Raw genomic sequence first — 22,527 nt, 5'->3', positions numbered from 1 at the left:
ACAATGCAGATATATAACTACGGAGTACCACTAGCTGTAGGATATTCCTCCAAAGGCTCTCGTGAAGCAACAGTACTCTTTCTAGGCTTGTGCCATCGGGGGAAAAAGTACCAAGTTGGACATCTGACGAGACATGGATACTGATGATGATTTCAACGAGCCTGCCGGTAGCAAACCTCGTGTGGAAGACGAAGAGTCGGACGTAGATGAAAAGTAAGCTCAGTAATTTTACTTTCTTGCGGGCTATTTGTATGGGTTAGCTAATAGTTTGGCTTCAGATACCCCAATCGCCCACGTAATCGTTCCACTACATTACCATTTCATGTGCTCTTCCAGACACTGTTCAATCCCTTGAGCGAGATCAAAAAGAAACCAGCTGGAGCTGCGCGCAAAAAGGTCGGACCTCATGGACAATCCAGCGCGAATCTCAACCCACTGGAGAGACGGCGAGATGTTATCGAGCGCTTTATTTCAAGATGGAGAAAGGAGGTCGGGGACGACATATACCCCGCATTTCGATTAATCCTCCCCGACAAAGATCGGGATCGAGCTATGTACGGAATCAAGGAGAAGGCTATCGGGAAGCTCCTTATCAAGATAATGAAAATCGATAAAAACTCCGAAGATGCCCTCAATCTCTTGAACTGGAAATTACCTGGACAGACGACTGCGTCCAGTATGGCGGGCGACTTCGCAGGTCGATGCTACGGTGTTATCTCAAAACGACCAATGCGCACGGAAGTGGGTGATATGACCATTGAGGAGGTGAATGAGAAACTCGATCAACTATCCGCAGCATCTAAGGAAGAGCAACAATCGCCGATCTTGGCGGAGTTTTACCGACGAATGAACCCGGAAGAGCTCATGTGGCTGATCCGTATCATTTTACGGCAGATGAAGGTTGGAGCGACGGAGCGCACCTTCTTTGATGTCTGGCATCCAGATGCAGAGAACCTATACAGCATTTCAAGTAGCCTTCGGCGCGTATGTTGGGAATTGCATGATCCCAATATTCGCCTCGAGGCTGAAGATAAGGGAATCACGTTGATGCAATGCTTCCAGCCACAGCTGGCTCAATTTCAAATGCATTCATTGGACCGAATGATTAGCCGGATGAGGCCGATAGAAGATGATCCTGTTTTCTGGATTGAGGAGAAGCTTGATGGCGAGCGTATGCAGCTTCATATGGAGTCTAATGATTCGGTATCAGGGAGCAGGACGTTCCGCTTTTGGTCAAGAAAAGCCAAGGACTACACATATCTCTATGGAAATGGCATTAATGATGAAAATGGGGCCTTGACAAGATATCTCAAGGGCGCGTTTGCAGATGGAGTGGGGAGTTTAATTCTTGACGGGGAGATGATCACTTGGGATACTGAACAGGATGCTATTGCCCCCTTTGGGACGCTCAAAACGGCCGCATTATCTGAACAGAGGAACCCATATTCGAGCACCACACGGCCTTTGTTCCGGATATTTGACATTTTGTACTTGAACGGACAGGATTTGACAAGGTACACTCTCCGTGACCGTCGAAATGCGTTGCAAAAAAGTATCAAGCCTGTTCACCGCAGGTTTGAGATCCATCCTTACGAGGAAGCTACAGGCAAAGCCGAAATCGAAGAGGCGCTGAGAAAAGTCGTCGCAGAGGCTTCAGAGGGCCTAGTGCTAAAGAATCCCCGGTCACCATATCGCCTAAATGAAAGGCACGATGACTGGATGAAGGTGAAACCGGAATATATGACCGAGTTTGGAGAGTCTTTGGACGTCATAGTCGTTGGGGGATACTATGGATCTGGCCGCCGAGGTGGCGGTCTTTCGAGTTTCCTGTGTGGACTTAGGGCAGATGATGCTCATTTCTCACAAGGTGGCACGGCAACCAAATGTTATTCTTTCTGTAAGGTAGGGGGAGGCTTCACTGCGGCTGATTATGCAAAAATTCGACACCACACGGAAGGTAAATGGCACGAATGGAAGCCTAAGAAACCACCTACGACATACATAGAGCTGGCGGGCGGGGACGCACAACATGAGCGTCCAGATATGTGGATAAAGCCAGAGGACTCGGTGGTTCTCTGTGTTAAGGCAGCCTCAGTAGCTGTCAGTGACCAGTTTCGTATTGGACTGACGCTACGCTTTCCGCGCTTCAAAAAGCTGCGTATGGACAAAGATTGGAAAAGCGCCCTGTCGGTGCAAGAATTTCTCGACCTCAAAGCAAATGCGGAACAGGAGCGCAAAGAGAAGGAATTCAGCGTAGATAATTCACGCAAGAAACGTCTTAAGAGGGATACCAAGAAGCCTCCAGCTATTGCAGGGTACAATGCGGATGCAGATGCTCAGTTCTCTGGGCCATCTGGGCATATTTTTGATGGGCTTAATTTTTGTATGTTGCAAATCCGGTGTGTTGTCGTTGAGCGCATACTGACCAAAGCACAGACATCACAACCGACTCAACCGCTCCGGTCAAAAAGTCAAAGGCGGAGTTAGAGCAGCTTGTCAAGGCCAATGGGGGCAAGTTCTTCCAGACAAACAATGCCGCTCCTAATACGATTTGTATCGCGGACAGAAGTTCGTACTCCCTATAAGGAGACCCCTACACCAGAGTCACCAATTAACACGTTACGTAGGGACTGTAAAGGCTGCATCTCTTCAAAAAAGCGGCAACGTTGACATTATTCGACCTTCTTGGATTCTTGATTGTATCAAACAAAGTGAGGCTGATGCGGGTCTGCCCGAATTTCTCCTTCCTCTGGAACCTAGGTGCGTTTTCTTTGCACTAGGACAGCTTCCTGATCTCCTAACGTGTACCCAGGCACATTTTCTTCGCCACAGAGGGAAAGCAGGAGGAGATAGCAGCAAGCGTCGATCAGTTCAATGATAGCTACGCTCGGAACACCACGAGTGACGAGCTCAGAGATGTAAGCATCCCCCCATTCATTGTACAATACCAAGGTCTGCTGACGGTGTCAAGATCTTAAAACAAATGAGCAAAGATCATCACTTTGAGATTTCTCAGTATCCCAACGTCACCCGAAAGCTCAACGAGCATATCCAGGAGAAAGTCAATGCCGGATGGGGGATGCCCTCCGGATGGCTGTTCAAGGGTCTGACTGTTATCTTTCCACAAAATCACAAGGTGGACTATCCGGAATCAGACGAGGCTACGCAAACCGATCAACCGTACCGTCTCCATTTGGCAAGCAACACAGCGCGATTTGCTGGAGCGAGAGTTGTGGAGTCTTGGAAATTCTCACCTGTAACTCACGTCGTTGTGGCTCCAGATAGCTCGCCCTCGGACATCTCATCGATCCGAAAATCATACTCGACAAAGCCAGGGAAGAAGGTGCCACACCTGGTCACCGTCGAATGGATAGAAGAGTGCTGGAAACAGCGGACGCTGCTAGACGAAGAGGGTATGTCGGAGCCTTACCATCATACATGAGGGCTTTTGGACGCCTGCATTCTAATCATCCTCGGCAGGGTTCCAACCTCCAAAACGTGCTGCCTAAACAGGCGTTCCACATCAGTTCACAGCCACTCTAAGAATCAGAAGTCCCACCCGACATCCTAGTCTCTCGGGCGTATCCCACAGGGTTTACATAAACCCAAATTCCGTACACTGGAGCTACTTACCATTCACAATAACCCCTCTTTAGTTGTACATACCTGCATGCATGCTATTTAATAAGCTAGTATTCTCAATCTCATTGACCGGCTAAATCGGGTTATCTGCAACACTGCCCAAACACGGGACACGAGTCATTGGGGCAAAGTTAAGCCCGAAGTGATCATCCCACTCTTTCTATTGGACCGAGATAAGGCCTACAGGGAGAATGAGACATGGACACACACGCCATCACTATCAGGAGAGAGGGATGGAGGGAGGGTAATTGTGAGAATTAGCAGACAGAATAATTACCATACAGTACTGACATACAGTAATATACAGCCCTATCTTTCCTGTTGAAGGCTTCCACAACCCGTGTCTGCTAATTTAAAGTCCCTGAAACTTTAGCCCTAATTCGACATCTTGGATATAGATGTACACCCCAGTTCCAATATAGGGCAACATAACAGCGCATAACAGTGGTCTATCATAAGTTGGAAATCATATCTCTACATGATCTACAAAAGTCGGCGACTGGGTATGTCTTTAGGTGAAAAGACAGCAAGGACCATCCTCCAGATTAGTCGACATGGACAAAGGACTATGATACTACGCTTATCATATCCGGGATAGTAGAGGATCAGCTCAACTGGGAGCATCGGGCCTGAACAGTTCTGCTCCAGGACTCCACAGTAAATCCGGACTAGCCTTCGGACCTATATATGCATTCTATATTACCTCCGTAGCTAGCTGGTAAGTCCACCCCAAATCCATCACCAAGAACATCCTCAACTGAGAATGACAAACACAAACACATGAATTAGTCCTTCTACAGCGCAGCCACCTTCACATTCCTCAACATACTCCTCCACGAAGTCAAAAAAACTCACCCCGGCAACTCCTTTCTCAAAACTTGCTACAATAACCGCTCACTCGCCCGCCCTCAACCACAAATCCCACACCGCAGACCCTAGCATGTCTTCATCGACGTCGTCTTCCTCCACTCTACCCGAATGATGGCCACCGAGCCGATCCTAATAGTCATCCCAGCACTATGTTGATCAGAGACTCAGTTTCTAACCGCTGCTCCAGAGTTCGTTGTTGCGGGTCATACGACGGCGTGTTACAGTGTTTCTGCCTGCTTATGCGAGGGACGGGGCTGCAGATCTATGCATTGTGCATGTATCATAGCTTCCACGGAGATTATGATCTAGTATGGCTCTTGAAAATGTTGACAACGTCCATGGCGACCTTAGTACCAGGTCAGCGAGTTCTGGAACTGGTTGTATATCGGTCTACTGAGAATCATAGCATAGTAACAGTATCTTGAGAACTATACCCTTCTGAGGACAAGAGATATTAAAAAATAAGGAATTAGGTAGGAGTGTAGCTTATCAAAGCTCCGGCTCTTTCTTTCTTATTCTCATATCCTTCCCATGGATGAGATAGTCGAGGATGGTGGATCTAGACACTAAGACTATGTATGCCTACAATATGAAGAGACTAGGAGTTATATGTGCTGATAACTAGATGGGTGTCAGTCATGGTTCTCTTTGAAAGTTCTTGCCAGGTATAGATCCTGTTTTCCCTTGTGATATCTATCACGGAACTATTCGGGGATTAGGGCTTTTAGAATATTAACTCAAGCAGGTGACTTGACTTCAATAGTACTATTGATTCAATGACGTGGTGCTAAGAGCAAAGTTGATTACCAACCATGGTAACAGTAAATGTAATTTCCCCGAAGGATATGGTGGTAATTTATCAGGGATACGATTCGATTGTTTTCCCCTTATCTTTGGTTTGGTTTACTCTGTCGCGTGATAAGGTTGAGATCAAGTGATTCGATCTGACATGGGATACCTTAACCAGCCATGTGACGTGAGATGTACGGTATGTATGATACATGACAGGTAGAATAATGAAGTAAGCAAGGTTTGTAAGCCAGTTAAACTCTGTTTCTCTCTGCCATCCAAGAGTTCCGTGAACGCCGTTCGCTTTGGCCTCTAGTGCCCAAAAATGCAAGTGTAGGTCTCCCAATATGTACAATAGTCAATGGCCAAGAGAAGTAATATGGGAAAAAAAAAGGGAGAGGTAAAGAGAGGGAAAAATAAAAAGAGAGAAATAAAATAAAGGCGCAGCAAAGTTCATCATCGAACCAGGCATTGAGCTCATGGATGTAACATTTCACCGTCTCATATATGTGAAATTGAGAATAAGGGGTAGGGATCACATGCAGTTGGCCGAGATCCCAACCCATCTAAATGGAATGGCATGTTCTTCTTCGTCTTCGTCTTCGTAATAATCGTAGGGACTGAATCGGGTTTGGCTGCCTTTACGAGGCGGGAGCCAGATGCGCGCCCGCGTAGGGAGGTCATCCCGGAGTTTGCCGCTGCGCCGCATGTTCATTTCTAAAACCACCATGCGCAGGAAATCACTATTTTCCCGGGGTTCTCGCTGGCGTGACATTGGTGGGACTTCCGGATCAAAAGAGGAAAAGAGTCGACCGCGACCCCCAGATCCCGACAGATGGAACCCACTCCTACGGGAACCACGTTTTCCCGACCGGTGATAGGTCTGCATCTGAACGGAGACGGGGCAGTTGCTCGTGTCGAGAGATTCGTGCGGGTGTTCCTGATAAGCATAAATTTCCGCCGGTGAAACCGTGACGGGGTTAAAGTAGCGTCGCAGCGCCGGAGACGGTGGCTCGTGCATGGGCGGAGGCCGACGGTCGTCCGTCATCTTCGGCGTAATCGTGAAAAGGGACCGTGTAAGAAAGTCATCGGGCTGCACTGACGGGTTAGCGAATGTAGAAACCGTCTGTGCCGCGGATTTGATTGCTCGTAGCGAAGCTGTTAGATTGGACTTGAAAGTGGACCCTAGCCGTGGGAACGATCGAGCCGGTGAAGATTTCGCTGGGGTGCAGTCTAGGAATGTACACTGCTGGACCGGCTCCCGTTCTGTGTCTGATAATTCACCCTCTAATAATGGATGGTCGAAGGCGCAATCCTCATACTGCGATAGGTGTAGATATCGTCTCTCGTATGGAGTTCGCTGACTAGAAGGTGTATGGGGCATCGGAGAGCCAGACGGCGACTCTAGGTCCGCGTCTAACGACGGCATCGACTCAATAGACAACGAATGACTGGATAGCGACGGTGCTTCGCTATCGTAGTCGCTTCCACTTGCAAATCGATCATTGTCTTCCGGCGGGCCCAATAGTATGTCGAGCATGGTATTGCCGGTACTCTCCATTAAGCTATCATCCCTGGCCTTGACACCCTCCATTAACAACTTGCTAAAATCCTGTACATGATTTCCTGGTGGTATCCTCCGAGACTCCCGAGTTGCACGCTTGCGTCGAGGTACGGGGATTGCGGTGGCTTCCAGAATCGAAGCAATGGAGGTGGGTACAGGACGGTCCCCCGAGGCTGCCGATAGAGTTCTGTGGGCAGTCTTTGCACGTCGCTGAGACTTTGGGTTCTTGCTCACAGATTCTCTCTGTACCGGGGTCAATCGAAGACCACGTTTGGGAGGGATGATGACGGGGCTGGTGGTGTGTGTGCTCTCCTTGTCGTGCAGCTCCAGGCCCGCGACATCCGGCACGGCAACAAAGTCCATCTCTGACTTGGAGATTTGATGTTTCTTCCCATGATGCAGGGGAGGCACGGAGCTGAAGAGGAAGGCCCTAGGAACCATCATTTTCACAGATTAGGATCGAAGTACAATTGGCTGGTAGGAAGGTCCCAGGCCCGACGAGGCACTCTGATCGTGGGTCTGAACGAGATACATGGATGAATGGTGACACGGCGAGAGAAGAGAGGTGTTCCCAATGGAAACTCCTCCGGGGGAGGAAGTCTGGTATATAAGTAAAAGACGTCAACGGTGCTGCGTTGGCAGAGGATCCAGGCGAACGGCAGTGTCAGCCAAATGAAACCCAATGCGGGAAGCCGCCGGGATGCGTATGCAGGCACGCGAGTTTGCGGGATGTTAACAGATACTGGAGGGCGAGGGTAGATTCCGGAAAGATTTGCTTTCTGAGGAAAAGTTAAAAAGAAATAGAAGGAGATCAAAGAAGGGATATATTCAGGAAAATGAAGGTTAAGGACTCCAAGAAGGAGGGAAGGGCACAAAACAAAGAATGACCTCAAGACTTCCGAGTGCGATAAGAGTGACGGCAGGGGGGGTCACTACTCTACTTTAAGGTTGACCGTAACTTCGATACTGTGACTATTTTCGATACCACCGGAACTAAACTCCCCGGGGTTAAGCGTGAGACAATGAAGAAAACCGAAAAGAGTGAGGCGGAATGGCTGGGTTTGGGCGGTAAGGGCGGACAATGCCGAGCGCCGGAACAGTGTCGTGACACCCTTAAGAGTAGGAATCTTTCCAGCAGATGGAATTGAAACGTACTTATTACCGTACCATTTGCGTACGGTATGTTCTCGAAGGTCTAGACGAAGTGGGTTGGGTATGAAAGAAGCCTTCAAGGCGCTCCACTTTACCTGCAATCTTACAGGGTTACGTAAAACTGTATTGCTAATCACTTGTGCGACCTTCCCTGATCCAGTTAAGTCCGTTATGGGGTTGGATTGACTTGGTTTGGTTCTCGTCCAACCACGAAAAACAACAAAAAGAGTAATAATAATAGAATTATTTTGCTACTTCTTTTTTTTTTTTTTTGAATTTCCTTTTTCCCCTTCCCCTTCCTGTTTCAAGTGTGCGATGGAGACCCGAACACGTTTGTAGTAGCATAGGTAGTATCACCAATGTTACTCTGTACCCAACTGCCTATATACTCCAATGATTGGACTGCTAGTGCCTCCTTAGCACCAGCGCCTATGCAGGGCTTTACATGTTCGTCAATCAATTTATTGGTTCATTTACTCGATACCGAACACTCTGTTATTGTTTTGTTTTGAGCGCAAGGTCCATACCGCAGTTATCGAGTGATCAGTGGTCACCTATAATAAAAGATGAGTATCATTGTCTGATCAGCTCCTTAATCGAAATCTAAGAATACTTCTACTTATTCTTCTTCTTCTACTTGTTTCAGAATATGCTCCGTGGCGGCAAAAATAAAAACCATTACAAAGTATTTCTTGGATCAATTTTCACCTCGGTTCCAAAAAGAACGGGAATTCCACCCAAGACCAACTAAGTAAAGAGACTTGGCATCAAGTAATGACACTGCATTAGGTGCATATCTCTTTGTCGGGCCTTACGATGTGTTGTCAGCGCACATAATGTGAGGAAGAGCGGTAAGGGAGATTTTTTCGTTGTTGAGATCGTGAGAGTTTTCCCTTTCCAAGTTCATCGCACTTTTTGTCCTGAATAGTTTGCGTACGGATAGAGTAATAGGTAGAGAGGATAGAGTTCATAATCAACACACTGAGATCATGTACGACTCGGCCCTTTTTCTTCCCTTTTCTCTTTTTTATTTTTATTTTACTTTGTCACTACCAACTTTCTTACAATAAACCCCCACTGATTGGGTGAATGCACAGTCGTTCAGGTTCATGATGGATGAGCTGCACGGTACATCCCAATCGAGCCCGAGTCTTAGTACCAGAAAAATGTAAAGCCTCGCATATGGTATGAGACCAGGACACTTAGCCCCTCTTTGAGGGTGAATGAAAATATTCACGCAACATATCATCCACTTAAGGGGAGAGGACAAGAAATGAGTAAAGGGAGGAAAAAAAGGAAATAAAGGACAGCATTCATAAGAGACAAGGCTTCTTAGTCAGCGAGGGCGGTGACCACTTATCGCGATTTGCTCTCCAGTCCAATGATTTCAACTTGAAATGACTGAACGAGAGAGACTAGATGGATGGACTGCAGGGAGCTATTAGTAGCCTAACAGTTACTAGGACCTATCATATCTAGTCGTTCTCAAACCGTCACCTTGGTCCAATAAACGTCTCCGCACTTCAATCAGATCCTTATCTCTATTGAATTCAAGCCGACACTGCGCTACAGGTCCCGGTAGAAACCCCCTCTATCAACGCCCCCCCCCCCTCCTCCCCGCCTCCACTTGCGGGTCATTCACAGTCTGGGGGCGACCTGTCTCATTCAATCTACTTCCCTTTTTTTGGAATCTGTGCTCATCGATCTGCGTGGTACTGGACAATTGGGATTGCGCCATCCTCACTATAGCCGCCGCGCCGGTATAGCTAATGCGCCGCCCATCACAAGACTAGGATCTCCATATCGCGCATTCACTAGCAGGGACGTAGCCTACGGCTCGCCCTTCATCCATCTCTACGATCTGGTGCCAGCCATTCAGAAGCAACGCGCCAAGTGCTCTCCCCACGTCCGATAAGCATGCTCCGCTCTGACCCCACGCTGTCTCCGAATAATCTTGGGTGGACTTGACAAGTATGAACGAAGGCTCTGCTGAGAGGAGACTAGAAGTGGTCATGGAGTCATCAACATGCAAAGGATCCCGAGGGAAACTGGCAGCAAGGCTCCAGACAATGAACGCAAATAACAGTTCGACGTCGAAGAGGCGCTGTGTTAGTACAGCGTGCATCGCATGCCGCCGACGAAAGTCGAAGGTATAAGAGTTGATTTCCTTGCCATTATAAATCTTCATCTAATTTCTGCTCCCAGTGCGACGGCAACCTACCCAGCTGTGCGGCCTGTTCCTCAGTATACCATACGACATGTATTTCACCGTATCGACCAAAAGTGCACCCCAACAGACATAGCTAACCAGACTCATAGGCGTGTATGATCCAAACTCCGACCATCGTCGAAAAGGGGTGTATAAAAAGGATACGGATACTTTACGGACAAAGAATGCGACCCTACTGACCTTGATACAAGCCTTACTAAACTATGAGGAAGAGGATGCGTTTGACTTAGTACGACAAATACGATCCTGCGACAACCTAGAGGACGTAGCGCAGTCGATCATGGGCCAGGAAAAAATTTCTGTGGCCGCTTCCAGAGATTCCGTTCACAATAGAGAACACTCCCCGATAGAGGCAGACCAATTCGAATCAGAATTAGCGGGAAAGATGAGTGGGCTTATGCTGGACGGTTCTCGGAAGTTCATCGGCGGCACTTCAAACCTCATCTTCTTGCCGCCCGGATCGGAGCTTTATGACTACAACGCCGACTTAGATAGTCAGGTGGTGGGCGACACAGACGACCTCTCTATTACTCAATGGACGAAGGTTACGGCCGATGAACAGCTGATTAGCCACCTTATGACGATGTACTTTTCGTGGCATTACCCCTTTTTCACAACTCTGTCAAAAGATCTATTCTATCGCGACTATGTTCGTGGCATTTCCAGCCAGTACTGTTCATCTCTACTGGTCAATGCAATGCTGGCGCTGGGCTGCCATTTCAGCTCCTGGGACGGGGCTCGAGAAGATCCTCAGATTTCGGCGACCGCAGGGGACCACTTTTTCAAGGAAGCGAAAAGACTGGTTCTTGAAAATGATGAGCATGCAAATGCGAAACTCTGCACGGTCCAAGCTCTCGCCCTCATGTCCGTTAGAGAGGCTGGATGCGGTCGTGAAGGCAAAGGCTGGGTTTATAGTGGCATGAGCTTCCGTATGGCATTGGACTTAGGTCTAAACTTTGATTCAACAAGCCTTGGAGCTCGCAATCTTAGTGAAGAAGAAGTAGATGCACGGCGGATCACTTTCTGGGGTTGCTTTCTCATTGACAAGTACAATATCCTATCGCCTTATAGACATGTTTGACTAAACGGCTAATAATCACAGGTGCTGGTCCAATTACCTTGGTCGCCTGCCTCAGCTAGCAGGTACTAACGCGAGCGTGCCAAAGATTGATATTCTGCCTAATGAGGAAGCAGCATTGTGGTCTCCCTACACAGACGCTGGGGCAAGCCGTGAAAACACACAGCCGTCACGAACTAGAACGGTAGCCTTACAACTGTCCAAGCTTTGTGAAATCAGCGGTGATCTGCTTGTGTCTTTCTATGACCCAACCCCCAAAGAAAAGCCTGTTTCAAAACAGATCGAGCTAAAGAGGCTCAGTGAAATTCACACGAGGCTTGAAGCATGGAAGAGAGACCTACCTAAGGAGCTAGAACCGAAAGAAAGGCTGCTGCCTCAGGCTTTGCTCATGCAGTAAGCTGACAATTGCCTATCTATAATATGCTGGAGCAGTTATGTTGACACCTTTGCAGTATGTTCTACCAACTCCTCTTCATCCATCTCTACCGCCCTTTCCTGAAATACACAAAGTCCAATTCTCCTCTTCCCCACCATATCTCTCCTAGGAAGCTGTGCACGCAGGCTGCTTCTGCCATTTCGAAGCTGCTTCGTATTTACAAGCGAAACTACGGGTTCAAACAAATCTGCAATATAGCAGTCTATATGGCACATACTGCCTGTACCGTCCATCTCCTCAACTTGCCCGAAAGGAACGCTCAAAGAGACGTTGTTCATTGTCTGCGACACCTCGAGGAAATGGGTGAAAGCTGGCTTTGCGCTCGACGAACCCTCCGAATTCTTGACATATCGGCCAGTAAATGGCAGGTTGAGCTTCCTTCCGAGGCTGTTATCGTCTTGGAACAGACGCATGCGAAATGGGGCTCATGGGGGTCATGGGACCAAGCGACATCACCCTCTACCTCGGAGCAATCTCCATCTTCAGTCACCGCCCAACCTCCTACAACAATCCCAAGCAGCTTCCCATCGCCTGGTCAATACATCCCCGCCCGTGAGCTAGGTGATCCCTCAATTCAAAGCCCTTCTGATACGCTTGGGTCTATAGGCGCCCAATATCCAGCAGGGGTACCACTTCCTGCGTCTATATCAGCTATACGAGCAGCTCAGCGATATTCAAGTGCTCAGCTTCCACGAACAGACGCCCAGCTCCCAGAACCGACATACCTGCGGCCTGTATCTCATGCTTATGGCTCAATACAGAATGTTCCTCTCGCTCAGCATGACTCTTGGTATGATCTGAAGGAGGCGCAGGGCCGTTCACTGGGTACCAGTCAAGATATATCATCAACCTCAAGCACATCCCCAATGGCCGGTTTTGGCACTCCCGAGAATTTAGTTGAAGAAAGTCAAGATTGGTGGTTTCGCGATCCGAGTGCATTCAATCCAGGATATGACGGCTGGAAAGAAGGCTGGGGCTCTACTGTGACCGGGATAAACCCCGATTTGGCCTATGTCGGACAGGCACCGGGACCTGACAACACTTCTAGACCACAACCAGCTAGATATCCTATTGAAGCCCCTTCTAACGTCACGCAACCGGAAGAGACGCCGCGTATCGCAAGATACAACGATGTGGTCTATGCAAGAAATTACCAACCTTGACCGCCATGACATTTCCAGGGATGACTGTATTATAATTATTTTTTGAGATTTTCGGGTATATTCACGATTTTAATGAGGGTACGGTCTTTTTTCATCTCCAAAGTGTCACTCTCCTACATACCTTCTACGTGTTATATATATAAGCATATGCTGTACATGCTCCGAAACTCGTTGACTATAGCCCACGTTCCGGGCAAAAACCACGTTATTGTATAATTTTGAGACTCCTATTGCACAAGATCTGCTGTGTCTATGTCAGATATTATACAGAGACATATTTGGACACATATTGAGGGTGACTGAAGTTCTATAGTCAATGTGATAATTTATGCTACGAGTCGTTCTGATAGATATTCATTAATAGAGGGAAAAGGGACAATTCATCGGAAATATTGGGAAAGAGAAAAAAATCACCCTTTAAGATATGGACACTTGGACCTCAAGGGACCCATGGATAGACAGAATGAATGGTTCCTCGCTTTCAACAGATCATGAAGGTAGCTCCAAGTTTCGACTTCAGAATGCAAAAAGTATGCTCAATATCATCTTTCTAAAGTCATCGCTGGGTCTTGCACAAAAGAACTGGTACGGGCCGGCCTATATAAGAATGTAGATAGGACAGAAAGGAAGTGAAAATATGCGTCAGTGGTATCACTATCGAATGAGTTAGAAAGCCACGGTGCAGTATATCTAAGGGAAAGGGACTTACCAGGAAATAATCTGCAACAGGCTTCTTCGCGGGCATACCCCTTGTATCCTGCGCAGCAGCCTCAAACACCCTGTACCTTCTTCCGGGACTTCTCACGCCTAGCCTATCGGTTGTCATGAGACCGTTGCTCCTTCCGTAATCACCATTACTCCTGGTTACGGTACCCCCGTTACTTGTGTCTTCGCCCAGTTCCAATATGGATGCAACGTTGCCACATCGGTAGCAGTAGTTGGGGGCTGACCAGACAGTGACGATCCCGCCATCGAACATCTCCTTATAGCCCTCCATCACGAGCTGATGGGCGCGCGCAATCAAGGATAGATCGTTTCTGTAGTTGAACTGCTTCACGATGTCTCCGCCGAACAGGAACCCAGCACCTCGCGGACTCAATCCCCACCCGTCGATTTCATCGGGGTCCGACCATAGCAGGTCGCACATGGCGCCCTCGTGGGGAACTTCCTGTTTTCTGTCGATTAGACGGATTTTGTCGACTGTGTCGATGAGGGGGGAGAGACCGCCGTGGACGCAGAGGACCGCGCCGGTTCGGCTCGAATAGCTGCCTGCTTCGTTGCCCGAAGCGCCTGTGCCCGGCGCTCCTGATCTGGTGGGCGTCGGGCCTGACGTCGATGAGATGTCCCTTGACGGTGATAAGTTTCTGTTGTCTGTCGATGTATCTGATGATGCTCTCTGTCTGGGTCGGTATGAGTTGTATGTGACCTCTCCCTTCGAGTTTAGTACTTCAGTCTCCAGCTCCCCATCATCGATCGGCATGGTGGACTGGGTAGAATCGTTCAAGGCGGGTCCTGTCGGTTCGAGTTCCGAGCTTGCACCAAGAACGAGAGCGCCTAGCGCCAGATAGTCGAAGACCTCGCAGCAATACCGCCATACATTGGCGCTGCCGTATTTGCGAATACATTCGTCGTAGAAGCCGTAGACGGTTGTGATCTGGCGCGACTCGTGGTTTCCACGGATGAGGGTGATACGATCGGGATAGCGCACTTTGAGACAGAGAAGGAGCAGGAATGATTCAAGGGAATAGAATCCGCGGTCGACGAAGTCGCCCATGAAGAGGTAGTTGGTGTCGGGAACGTCGCCTCCGACCCGGAAGAGTTCCATCAAATCGTGGAACTGGCCATGGATATCCCCGCAGATCGTGACTGGCGCATCTACGCAAACGACGTTTCCTTCTTCTATGAGGAGCTCCCGTGCCTTGTAGCAGAGTTCACGGACCTGGGTTTCGGGTATCAAGCGGCACGCGCGTAGTTGGGCGATCGCCCTACAGCGCAGATAAGAGTTAGTTCGGTCATTCCCTACAACAAAAGTAGCTAAATGATCCTATACCTATCGAGATCGCTCATGGTGATTTAGCGCAAGAATAGAGACTGGAAATAGGCAGGTGAGTCGAAGTAGAGGGGTGGTCTGTGGGTCCTGACTACAGCGAAGAGTTGGGGAAGAGAAGCTGAGCCGGTTGAGCCTGAACAACCCAGGGAGTAAAGAGAATGGAGACCGCTATGTTGACGGCAAAAAAGCGATCATTTTCTAGTCTGATATCACAGCCAATAGAAGGACACGACAGGGTAACTTCGAGGAACTGTGAAGGCTGACTAGTAGACTGGGGAGGTCTTTTCCCGTGGCGCGCCAACAAGCTGACGGACTCTTGTTCTTGCTGGCAGACCGCAGACGGCTGTCATCGCAGCCAATCACCACCACCAGAGATAAGATTAGATCTGATCGCCAAGACTAGTCCGAATTCTCCTTCCAAAGTCCCTCAAGCAGACGTCCGTTCTTCGGTCTCCCCCGGCCTACCCTATACTTGTTTCGCTTGCTCTACTATCATTGGTGAGGCCATGTCTCCCTTGTGGGCGACTCCCTCATTGTTACTTTAATTGATCCTGAACCCATATCCGCAAGGTGTGTGGGTGCCAATTGCTCGTATCAACTATCCCGACTCTTGTTGTCCCGCACCGTGACGTCCTTCCATGCCTTGGTGATCATCCAGCGCCCTTGAAACAGATATTCTCCCCCCTCAATTATCCTCAATATGCCGCCACATCTACACCCTCGGTCGCGGTCGACCTCCTCTCTTTTCGCAGCCACCCTCCTTGCATCTCTTTTCGTCGTCGGCCTGCCGCACCTTTTCCCTTGCCCTGCCCCGCGTCGTACTCTCGCCGATTCTGAGATGATGGTCACCACTGATGGACAGCAAATACCAAGAGTCCGAAGGAAGAGGAGGAAGGATGCTGAAATGTGTGGCCCAGAAGGAAACGTTCTTTCCCAGGCACAGCAACCCCCTGACGAAGTGTCAACCTTCTTACAATTGGAGGAGGAGGCTGCACAACTAGCTAAGGCGGGAAGAGAATGCCCTGTCCCAAAGCCTCGTGGAGTCCTGGGTGAATTGCTCGGTTTCTCAAACCATAAAGAGGCCACAGACAACTAGAGCTCCGACGCGGAAGTCAGCGGTCCCGACCTTTCCTATCACGAGAAGAGTCGATGAATTGTATTGAATACCAGCGAGCTCGGTGAAGCTATGAGAGATATTTTACGAATCGGGTTATTGGAGTGTTAAACCTCCTGTTGAGAATACCTTTCGGCCCTGGGCCATGCTATGCAGTGAGGCACCAACCCAATTGCCAGCAATATACCCATGTACAGATAGTCATCTGGAGCCATGATGTACAATAGCATTTCTATGTCTATAACTTGACTCTACAAATTTCTAAAAAATGTATTTCTAGTTGGTTTCCTTTTTCTGTAGAGATACTGTTCTTTGTGGTGTCTGGAATTCCCTAACTTACGCGCACGGAACGCTAAGCCGTAAATAGACGAATATCATTGGCTCTCCCGCCTGAGGCCACATGCAAGTCCAGCACAACATCAATGATGGATCTGAAGCACTTAATCAGTGAACTGTGTCTAAACCCAAGACATACAGAATGGATTGCGCCGCTTCTCGTATTAGGCGATGCCTTTCTTTGTACTCTTATTATATGGAAGATTCCATGTAAGTCTGTATTATCACTATCGCGTGGTTTCCTCGCGCCTCCAGACGAAACTAATCATTGCGACTGCATATAGATACTGAGATCGACTGGACGACATACATGCAGCAAATAGCGCTATATATCTCTGGTGAACGTGACTATACCTTGATCAAAGGCTCCACTGGGCCCCTCGTATACCCCGCCGGCCACGTATATAGCTATACTGCACTCTATCATCTGACCGATGAAGGCCGAGATATTCTTTTCGGACAAATATTGTTTGCTGTCCTCTACCTTGCTACACTAGCAGTCGTGTTGGCTTGCTACAGGCAATCAGGTGCTCCTCCATATCTGCTACCTCTTCTTGTCCTCTCCAAACGGCTCCACAGTATCTTTATGTTACGCCTTTTCAATGACGGGCTTGCGGCCTTTGCCATGTGGACAGCGATTCTGCTCTTCCAGAACAAGAAATGGACGGACGGAGTTACTGTCTGGTCTCTTGGGGTTGGCATTAAGATGACGCTACTGCTTCTTGCGCCGGCAATTGCGGTGGTAACTGTGCTCAGCCTTTCCCTCATGCCAAGTATTCGACTGGGAGCTCTAGCGGTGCTTATCCAGGTACGTCTCAGCCAATCATGAAAATTAAGCCATGGCCGACTTACAAATTACTAGGTATTATTAGCGACTCCCTTTCTACAGAGCAACCCTACAGGATACGTCGCGCGAGCCTTTGAGCTGACTAGGCAGTTTTTGTTCAAGTGGACCGTCAATTGGAGATTTGTGGGGGAAGAGTTGTTTCTATCTAAACAATTCTCTGTAGTCCTGCTAGCTTTGCATATTTGTCTTCTGGGGGTATTTGTTGCCACAGGCTGGTTACGGCCATCGGGATCGAACCTTCCTGCCTTCCTGCGGAACTTGCTCCAAGGACGCCAACGCACCGCCGTGCTTTCCAAGCCCTTCATAATGACCGTGATGTTAACATCCCTCGCGATCGGATTGTTATGCGCAAGGTCTCTTCATTATCAATTCTTCGCCTATCTCTCCTGGGCTACGCCTTTCCTTCTCTGGCAGGCTGGGTTCCATCCGATCATCATATATGCGATCTGGGCGTTGCAGGAGTGGGCTTGGAATGTCTACCTAAGCACCAATTTGAGTTCCGCGGTCGTTGTCGGTTCGCTTGCCGTTCAGGTTTTCGGTGTCCTTTTGAATAACAGAAAGGCACTTGGCGACACGCGTGCGAAGGAACACGCTCAGTGATAAAGCGTCCGCCCGACTGCAAATATATTGTTGACTTCATTGTTTCATCATTTAAACCATTCGAGAGGCACACAAGATAACACATGCACGAGGTGCGACGATTACTATGAGTCGAGGGCTACGTCATGCATCGGAATCGTCCGATGGAGGCATCTTGCCCATATTGGATTCTTCTTCGTCTTCTGAATCTGACGCAACAGCAGTAACCGGCTTCACAAATTCCTTCGGCCTACGAACATATAATCAGCAACAGGAGCAAAGAGAGGGGGGGACAGCTCCAGCCGTCTTGCTTACCAGAATGGAGCCTTACGCCAGGCCTTCTCATCCCGAACAATATTAACGATCTCCCCGGCAAGCTTGTTGTCCCGGTCGTCGAGCGCATTGGTATCGACCACAACGTAGGAATTCCGTTTCATCCAGATCCTGGAGCGGAATCGGGACGGCAGTTCTACCAATATCGAGTCTTTGGATGATAGTTCGACGGCGTAGATGTTGTTTCCGGTTGCCTTGATAACTCGTGCGATTTGCTGACCTTGTTGGAGCTCGTCTGGAGGGGTCAAGGTTTCTTCCGCGGTTGCGAGGACCTTGCGTCGTGGGGGTGCCATTGTGATAGAATTGGAATTGGTCTTTTTTCTTCAAGTTTCTTGGAATTGATGTTGTTGCGGTCTCTTAGACGGTGGCTTGTCTGTGTGTGATACAACCGTTGATCCGATAAGGTGTGACGAGGGGTAAATATTTAGAGGGGTTAAATAAAAAAAATTATCCCCGGTGTGGGGATAATTTAGTGTGTATTGATTAACTCTTATCTTTAATTCTTGGCATGTTTTTCTATGCGATTCACCACATAATTAATAATCATTTTCCATCCTATTAGTTATTTGAATATGTTCTTAGTTCATAAAGGTAGGAAGTGCCATGTAAGTGAGAGTAATGTATGTTCCTAATACATAAGGACTAGATGCTGTAGGGTTAAGATTACGAGACCTAGCTAAGATTAAGAACTATCTAGTATCAGCCTACAGCTATCTCACTGGAGGACTAATTTTATTATTATAGGTCTAGGCTTCAGTGCGTTTTGGCTTCTTTTTGATGTTCAAAAGCTGAATACACAATATATGCTCTAGACGTTGGGGAAGGTATCAAACGAGCAATGGAAACAAGCCGTTCAGCACCATGAACACTTGCCGATACAGGCATAGTTGATTATCATCGAATATCCCCGACCTACGTCAGTTATAGTGATTAAAGTGAGGATCTTTTTTCATACGTGACAGACAATCAGAGCAGAAACCCTCGACAAGTCCAGCCTTCATCCAGCCTTCATGTCTTTATGTTTCATACTCTGGCTCTTGTCATACGCCACCGGCATCCCTGGAGACATTAGTACCTCCCAAGAAGGCGATCGCATACGTCTAGATCAGTATCTATCTATACCCAGTCCAGATTAGATGATTCCCTTCTAAAATGCAAGCTTTTGGTCTTTGTCGTACTGGGTGAGATTTAGTTCACTCCGTCGAACCCATCCAACGGAGGTTAAGCGCCCCCATTGCAATGAACCTGGTACCGATACTGCTGGAAATGCCCAGACTCAGGCATGTTGAATGCTTGCTCCTGATTGTGAGTTTGTCTAGAAGAATTTCGTAGTGGATGCCGTGGCGTTTCTTTCCCGTTGCTTAAATCATGCTTGGTACTGCCCGAGCTCATTAGGGCTGAACTCCCACGTGTTAGAGGAACATAGCAAAGGCTCTTACGAAACAGGATGCTGTGGGACATGTCACTGTTGAGAATTCCGGTGATTAAATCTTAGAGAACATGGGGCAGACACTGTGGTGTCCGATGGAGTTTATGGCTGTTCTTGTGAGTGGTAGGTAAATCGCTCGTGGCCTCTATAAGCTAAGGTTGAATGGATTTTGCAGAATATAAAACGTAGAAAACACAATCGATGAATAGAAATGCCAGCACAACCGGATTTTAAGTGGATACGAGATAATGCGCGGTTCGAGACTAGTCGATCAGAGATAAACCATCGTTATTCGCCAATGACTGGGCCTCCTAGAATTCCGATTGCTTTCATAATAATGGCGGCCGGATTCCATTTTCCTATATTATTTTACCGCTCTTTTGTAAGTGAATTCACCCCCCTCCTTTGTTCCTCGTTCTTTCTTTCCTTCACTTCTACTTATATCCTAAGGTTGAGTGTTGAGTGCCCTCAAGATATCGACATCGGCGTTTGGTGCTCTGCCGCAAGTAGAGTGCTTGCCACCAATCGGTAATCCTGCAGCTGCGATACATCGAGAAAGCAAGGCTTTGCCCATGCATCTTACGATGTGGGCATCAAGCGCACTGGCGATTGGTAATCTAGTTCCCTGTATGTAAGGTATAGCGCCTGTAGTACGAGGGCGCAAAATTTTATAAAACATTATAGTACCTGTATCAGCTTTCAGTGAAAAACAAACAAGAAAGAAAGGAAGGTATCAGGTGAGAGCGGGAAATTTTACCTCAAAAGGTGGGTTAGATGAGTTTCAGCGCGGCCCAATTCCAACCCTCGAAGTCGATTACAGGCATCAACACACCACTTACATCTATAGGAGTGGAACCAGAAGTGTAAGAATCTGCATATCCCAGCAGAAACCAGGCCAGCCCATCAAAAACTAAATGGCGCTTGCTCAGCGCTTGTCGGACGAGATTGGGCGGTGGAATGAACGACAGTGCTCCAGGAGCCTAAATCCCTTACATCGAGGAGAATTATAGTACCGGCTACGCCGTCGTCCCTCTCTCATTTTCGTAATCAATGCTCTTGGATTCATCCTTGCTGCACGCTTCACTCATGCATTGGAGATGAGACTCGGGCATGGCGAGCTTCTTTCTTCTTGGATTTGGGCTTGAATTGCAACTGGCTCTCAACAATGTCTTTTGCGCCAATCTCGCGAATGCTACGACAGCGTTAGGTTTTCTTCACGGTAGCTATGAAATTAGCGGGATCATGGGACCGCTTATCGCGCCAGCTTTGGCGTTTCATGGGGACCGATGGTCCTTCTATTACGCTCTCACTATGGCCCTAGCAGTATTAACATAGCATTTGGGGCTTGGGCATTCCAGGGTTATGAAAAGGAGCTGCCTGTGCAACTGCTTACTGCACTCCAGCAGAATGCTTCCCATCAAGAACATGAACGTGGCGTTTCAAATCAGAAACACTCGTTGAAGCAAGCGGTCAAGACAAGAACTACTCTTCTCGGTGCACTCTTCATCTTCGCTTATCAGGGTGCGGAGGTCTCTATCTCGGGCTGGGTGGTACGATTTTGATCAGTTTTATCGTGGTGGAGACCCCTCGCGGGTCGGGTACATGAGTGCAGGATTATGGGCTGGGATCACTCTTGGGCGTTTCGTCCTCTCACGTCTCGCCCATATGATCGAGGAGAAGCTGTCCATCGTCGTGCTCGTGATAGGATCAGCCGCTCTTCCGCGAGACGAGGCTCATTCCCAATGTAATCGGAGACGTCGTTGCAGTAGCTCTCGTGGGTTTACTGCTAGGACCTGTGTACCCTTGCGCTACCACCGTGTTCAGCAAGCTGCTTCCCCGATCGATACAGGTATCGAGTCTGAATTTCATCGTGCATTAGGCAGTAGTGGTGGCGCAGTATCGCCTTTCTTCACCGGTCTACTTACTCAAAAAGTGGGGTCGTTCGTCTTGCACCCGATCTGTGTTGGATTGTACGGAGAGATGCTGGCGGGTTGGACCTACCTCCCTCGGATCTCGAAGAGAGATCTGAATAAAAGGTTAATGTGGCATTCGCTGCATGATGCTGACCAGTAGGATATATTTCTTGCTCCGGGAGCTTTTAGCCTTTAGTTGCTTCTCTTTCCTCCCTTGCTACCTTTCTTGGTTTAGAACGTCATTTCCCTCCTCTTTTTGCTTTTGCGCGTTTCGAGTATTATAGTGTGATTTATTAGTCACGAAAGCAATGTCAATGTCTCACCACCAGATTCATCACACCGAGGCGAGTCATGTTCAGTGATAGTCAACATCCCTTCTGGGCGGGGTACCAATTGATATGCTTGCTTGGTGCGCCACATGACCCTTGGATGCATCAATGAACTGCAAGGGGCACACAATCATATCTGTTGTCATCCATTGCACGAACCCGATAGTGATACAGTCGTAGTACGAAGAACGTGCATGTTCTACTTATTGTTGCTTGAATCATGCATCTGGAAGCGCCCCTGTGGATTGATAAGTGAGACAGGACAGTGTAAGTAGTTTGTGATGCCGCGGATATGTGAGGTTGTTGTAGTCTCAGAGCTATGGGAAGACCAAGTAGAGGAACCATTGTACCACGCATTTATGGGTGGTACTGCTACTAGTTAGTACAGTACCTAGGAGTATAAGGTTGTTGTTGTCAGGTAGTTCCCGAAGAGGGAGTACTAGTAGTATTGCCAGGTGGAGGTAGACCCTATGACTGTCTTGGAGATGCACACATGTACGTATGCAGTGTACTAATATGTACAGCATACCAGATGACAAAGACACTTTTCGGACACCAATTTTTCTTCAGGAAGAATCATTTAAGGAGGTACATAATACAAACCATATCGATAATAATAAAGGGACAAAAAGGCAAGGTCCAAGTATTTCTTCAAACATCGTTTAGTACTCAC

At 48.2% G+C, this 22,527-nt stretch overlaps 10 protein-coding genes across 10 annotated transcripts; 6 read left to right on the top strand and 4 right to left on the bottom strand.

The window, feature by feature from the left end:
- Positions 1–133: 133 nt before the first annotated feature.
- On the top strand, positions 134–3,509 carry BDW43DRAFT_309473 (DNA ligase (ATP) DNL4; the record flags this gene model as incomplete). Its single annotated transcript, XM_032046709.1, has 7 exons — positions 134–213; positions 279–2,383; positions 2,437–2,568; positions 2,628–2,760; positions 2,813–2,918; positions 2,972–3,413; positions 3,481–3,509. 7 exons carry the CDS (start codon positions 134–136, stop codon positions 3,507–3,509), a joined length of 3,027 nt encoding a protein of 1,008 aa, XP_031901932.1.
- Positions 3,510–5,387: 1,878 nt separating this feature from the next.
- Positions 5,388–7,556, bottom strand: BDW43DRAFT_38907 (uncharacterized protein). The gene has a single exon (XM_032049995.1). It carries the CDS (start codon positions 7,307–7,309, stop codon positions 5,837–5,839), a length of 1,473 nt encoding a protein of 490 aa, XP_031901931.1. The 5' UTR covers positions 7,310–7,556; the 3' UTR covers positions 5,388–5,836.
- A 734-nt stretch (positions 7,557–8,290) lies between these two features.
- On the top strand, positions 8,291–8,935 carry BDW43DRAFT_270872 (uncharacterized protein). The gene has a single exon (XM_032041376.1). The coding sequence runs from the start codon at positions 8,463–8,465 to the stop codon at positions 8,622–8,624; it is 162 nt and encodes a 53-aa protein (XP_031901930.1). The 5' UTR covers positions 8,291–8,462; the 3' UTR covers positions 8,625–8,935.
- A 693-nt stretch (positions 8,936–9,628) lies between these two features.
- Positions 9,629–13,202, top strand: BDW43DRAFT_38826 (putative C6 transcription factor (NirA)). Its single transcript, XM_032049994.1, has 5 exons — positions 9,629–10,167; positions 10,223–10,277; positions 10,337–11,294; positions 11,350–11,718; positions 11,778–13,202. The coding sequence occupies exons 1-5, from the start codon at positions 9,991–9,993 to the stop codon at positions 12,922–12,924; spliced, it is 2,706 nt and encodes a 901-aa protein (XP_031901929.1). The 5' UTR covers positions 9,629–9,990; the 3' UTR covers positions 12,925–13,202.
- Positions 13,203–13,440: 238 nt separating this feature from the next.
- BDW43DRAFT_299066 (serine/threonine-protein phosphatase) lies at positions 13,441–14,991 on the bottom strand (the record flags this gene model as incomplete). The annotated part of the gene is made up of 3 exons (XM_032044666.1): positions 13,441–13,521; positions 13,634–14,909; positions 14,975–14,991. 3 exons carry the CDS (start codon positions 14,989–14,991, stop codon positions 13,441–13,443), a joined length of 1,374 nt encoding a protein of 457 aa, XP_031901928.1.
- Positions 14,992–15,226: 235 nt separating this feature from the next.
- On the top strand, positions 15,227–16,341 carry BDW43DRAFT_270852 (uncharacterized protein). Its single transcript, XM_032041375.1, has one exon. It carries the CDS (start codon positions 15,675–15,677, stop codon positions 16,068–16,070), a length of 396 nt encoding a protein of 131 aa, XP_031901927.1. The 5' UTR covers positions 15,227–15,674; the 3' UTR covers positions 16,071–16,341.
- Positions 16,342–16,483: 142 nt separating this feature from the next.
- alg3 (dolichyl-P-Man:Man(5)GlcNAc(2)-PP-dolichol alpha-1,3-mannosyltransferase) lies at positions 16,484–18,600 on the top strand. The gene is made up of 4 exons (XM_032041374.1): positions 16,484–16,634; positions 16,709–17,232; positions 17,287–18,099; positions 18,165–18,600. Exons 1-3 carry the CDS (start codon positions 16,511–16,513, stop codon positions 17,869–17,871), a joined length of 1,233 nt encoding a protein of 410 aa, XP_031901926.1. The 5' UTR covers positions 16,484–16,510; the 3' UTR covers positions 17,872–18,099; positions 18,165–18,600.
- On the bottom strand, positions 17,786–18,600 carry BDW43DRAFT_38791 (putative eukaryotic translation initiation factor eIF1a-like protein). Its single transcript, XM_032049993.1, has 2 exons — positions 18,166–18,600; positions 17,786–18,100 (listed from the first exon to the last, which is right to left on the bottom strand). The coding sequence occupies exons 1-2, from the start codon at positions 18,474–18,476 to the stop codon at positions 17,995–17,997; spliced, it is 417 nt and encodes a 138-aa protein (XP_031901925.1). The 5' UTR covers positions 18,477–18,600; the 3' UTR covers positions 17,786–17,994.
- A 727-nt stretch (positions 18,601–19,327) lies between these two features.
- Positions 19,328–19,792, bottom strand: BDW43DRAFT_38789 (uncharacterized protein). The gene has a single exon (XM_032049992.1). The coding sequence runs from the start codon at positions 19,642–19,644 to the stop codon at positions 19,405–19,407; it is 240 nt and encodes a 79-aa protein (XP_031901924.1). The 5' UTR covers positions 19,645–19,792; the 3' UTR covers positions 19,328–19,404.
- Positions 19,793–20,722: 930 nt separating this feature from the next.
- Positions 20,723–21,491, top strand: BDW43DRAFT_299064 (putative MFS efflux transporter; the record flags this gene model as incomplete). Its single annotated transcript, XM_032044665.1, has 4 exons — positions 20,723–20,935; positions 20,971–21,141; positions 21,179–21,304; positions 21,339–21,491. The coding sequence occupies 4 exons, from the start codon at positions 20,723–20,725 to the stop codon at positions 21,489–21,491; spliced, it is 663 nt and encodes a 220-aa protein (XP_031901923.1).
- Positions 21,492–22,527: the final 1,036 nt, after the last annotated feature.

The sequence above is a fragment of the Aspergillus alliaceus genome (assembly GCF_009176365.1).
Source record: "Aspergillus alliaceus strain CBS 536.65 unplaced genomic scaffold BDW43scaffold_13, whole genome shotgun sequence".
Taxonomy (NCBI): Eukaryota; Fungi; Ascomycota; class Eurotiomycetes; order Eurotiales; family Aspergillaceae; genus Aspergillus; species Aspergillus alliaceus.
Note: the sequence above shows the minus strand (reverse complement) of the source record. Positions and strands in the feature narration are given on the sequence as shown.

Excerpts from the sequence above, each read along its gene's own strand:
- BDW43DRAFT_38826 (XM_032049994.1), top strand. The coding sequence starts at position 9,991 with ATGAACGAAGGCTCTGCTGAGAGGAGACTAGAAGTGGTCATGGAGTCA. Across the intron at positions 11,295-11,349 it reads GGTTGCTTTCTCATTGACAA|GTGCTGGTCCAATTACCTTG; the intron begins GTACAATATCCT and ends TAATAATCACAG. Across the intron at positions 11,719-11,777 it reads CCTCAGGCTTTGCTCATGCA|TATGTTCTACCAACTCCTCT; the intron begins GTAAGCTGACAA and ends ACACCTTTGCAG.
- alg3 (XM_032041374.1), top strand. The coding sequence starts at position 16,511 with ATGATGGATCTGAAGCACTTAATCAGTGAACTGTGTCTAAACCCAAGA. Across the intron at positions 16,635-16,708 it reads TATTATATGGAAGATTCCAT|ATACTGAGATCGACTGGACG; the intron begins GTAAGTCTGTAT and ends GACTGCATATAG. Across the intron at positions 17,233-17,286 it reads CTCTAGCGGTGCTTATCCAG|GTATTATTAGCGACTCCCTT; the intron begins GTACGTCTCAGC and ends ACAAATTACTAG.
- BDW43DRAFT_270852 (XM_032041375.1), top strand. The coding sequence starts at position 15,675 with ATGCCGCCACATCTACACCCTCGGTCGCGGTCGACCTCCTCTCTTTTC.
- BDW43DRAFT_38907 (XM_032049995.1), bottom strand. The coding sequence starts at position 7,309 with ATGATGGTTCCTAGGGCCTTCCTCTTCAGCTCCGTGCCTCCCCTGCAT.
- BDW43DRAFT_38791 (XM_032049993.1), bottom strand. The coding sequence starts at position 18,476 with ATGGCACCCCCACGACGCAAGGTCCTCGCAACCGCGGAAGAAACCTTG. Across the intron at positions 18,101-18,165 it reads TGGCGTAAGGCTCCATTCTG|GCCGAAGGAATTTGTGAAGC; the intron begins GTAAGCAAGACG and ends ATATGTTCGTAG.
- BDW43DRAFT_38789 (XM_032049992.1), bottom strand. The coding sequence starts at position 19,644 with ATGTCCCACAGCATCCTGTTTCGTAAGAGCCTTTGCTATGTTCCTCTA.
- BDW43DRAFT_270872 (XM_032041376.1), top strand. The coding sequence starts at position 8,463 with ATGTTCGTCAATCAATTTATTGGTTCATTTACTCGATACCGAACACTC.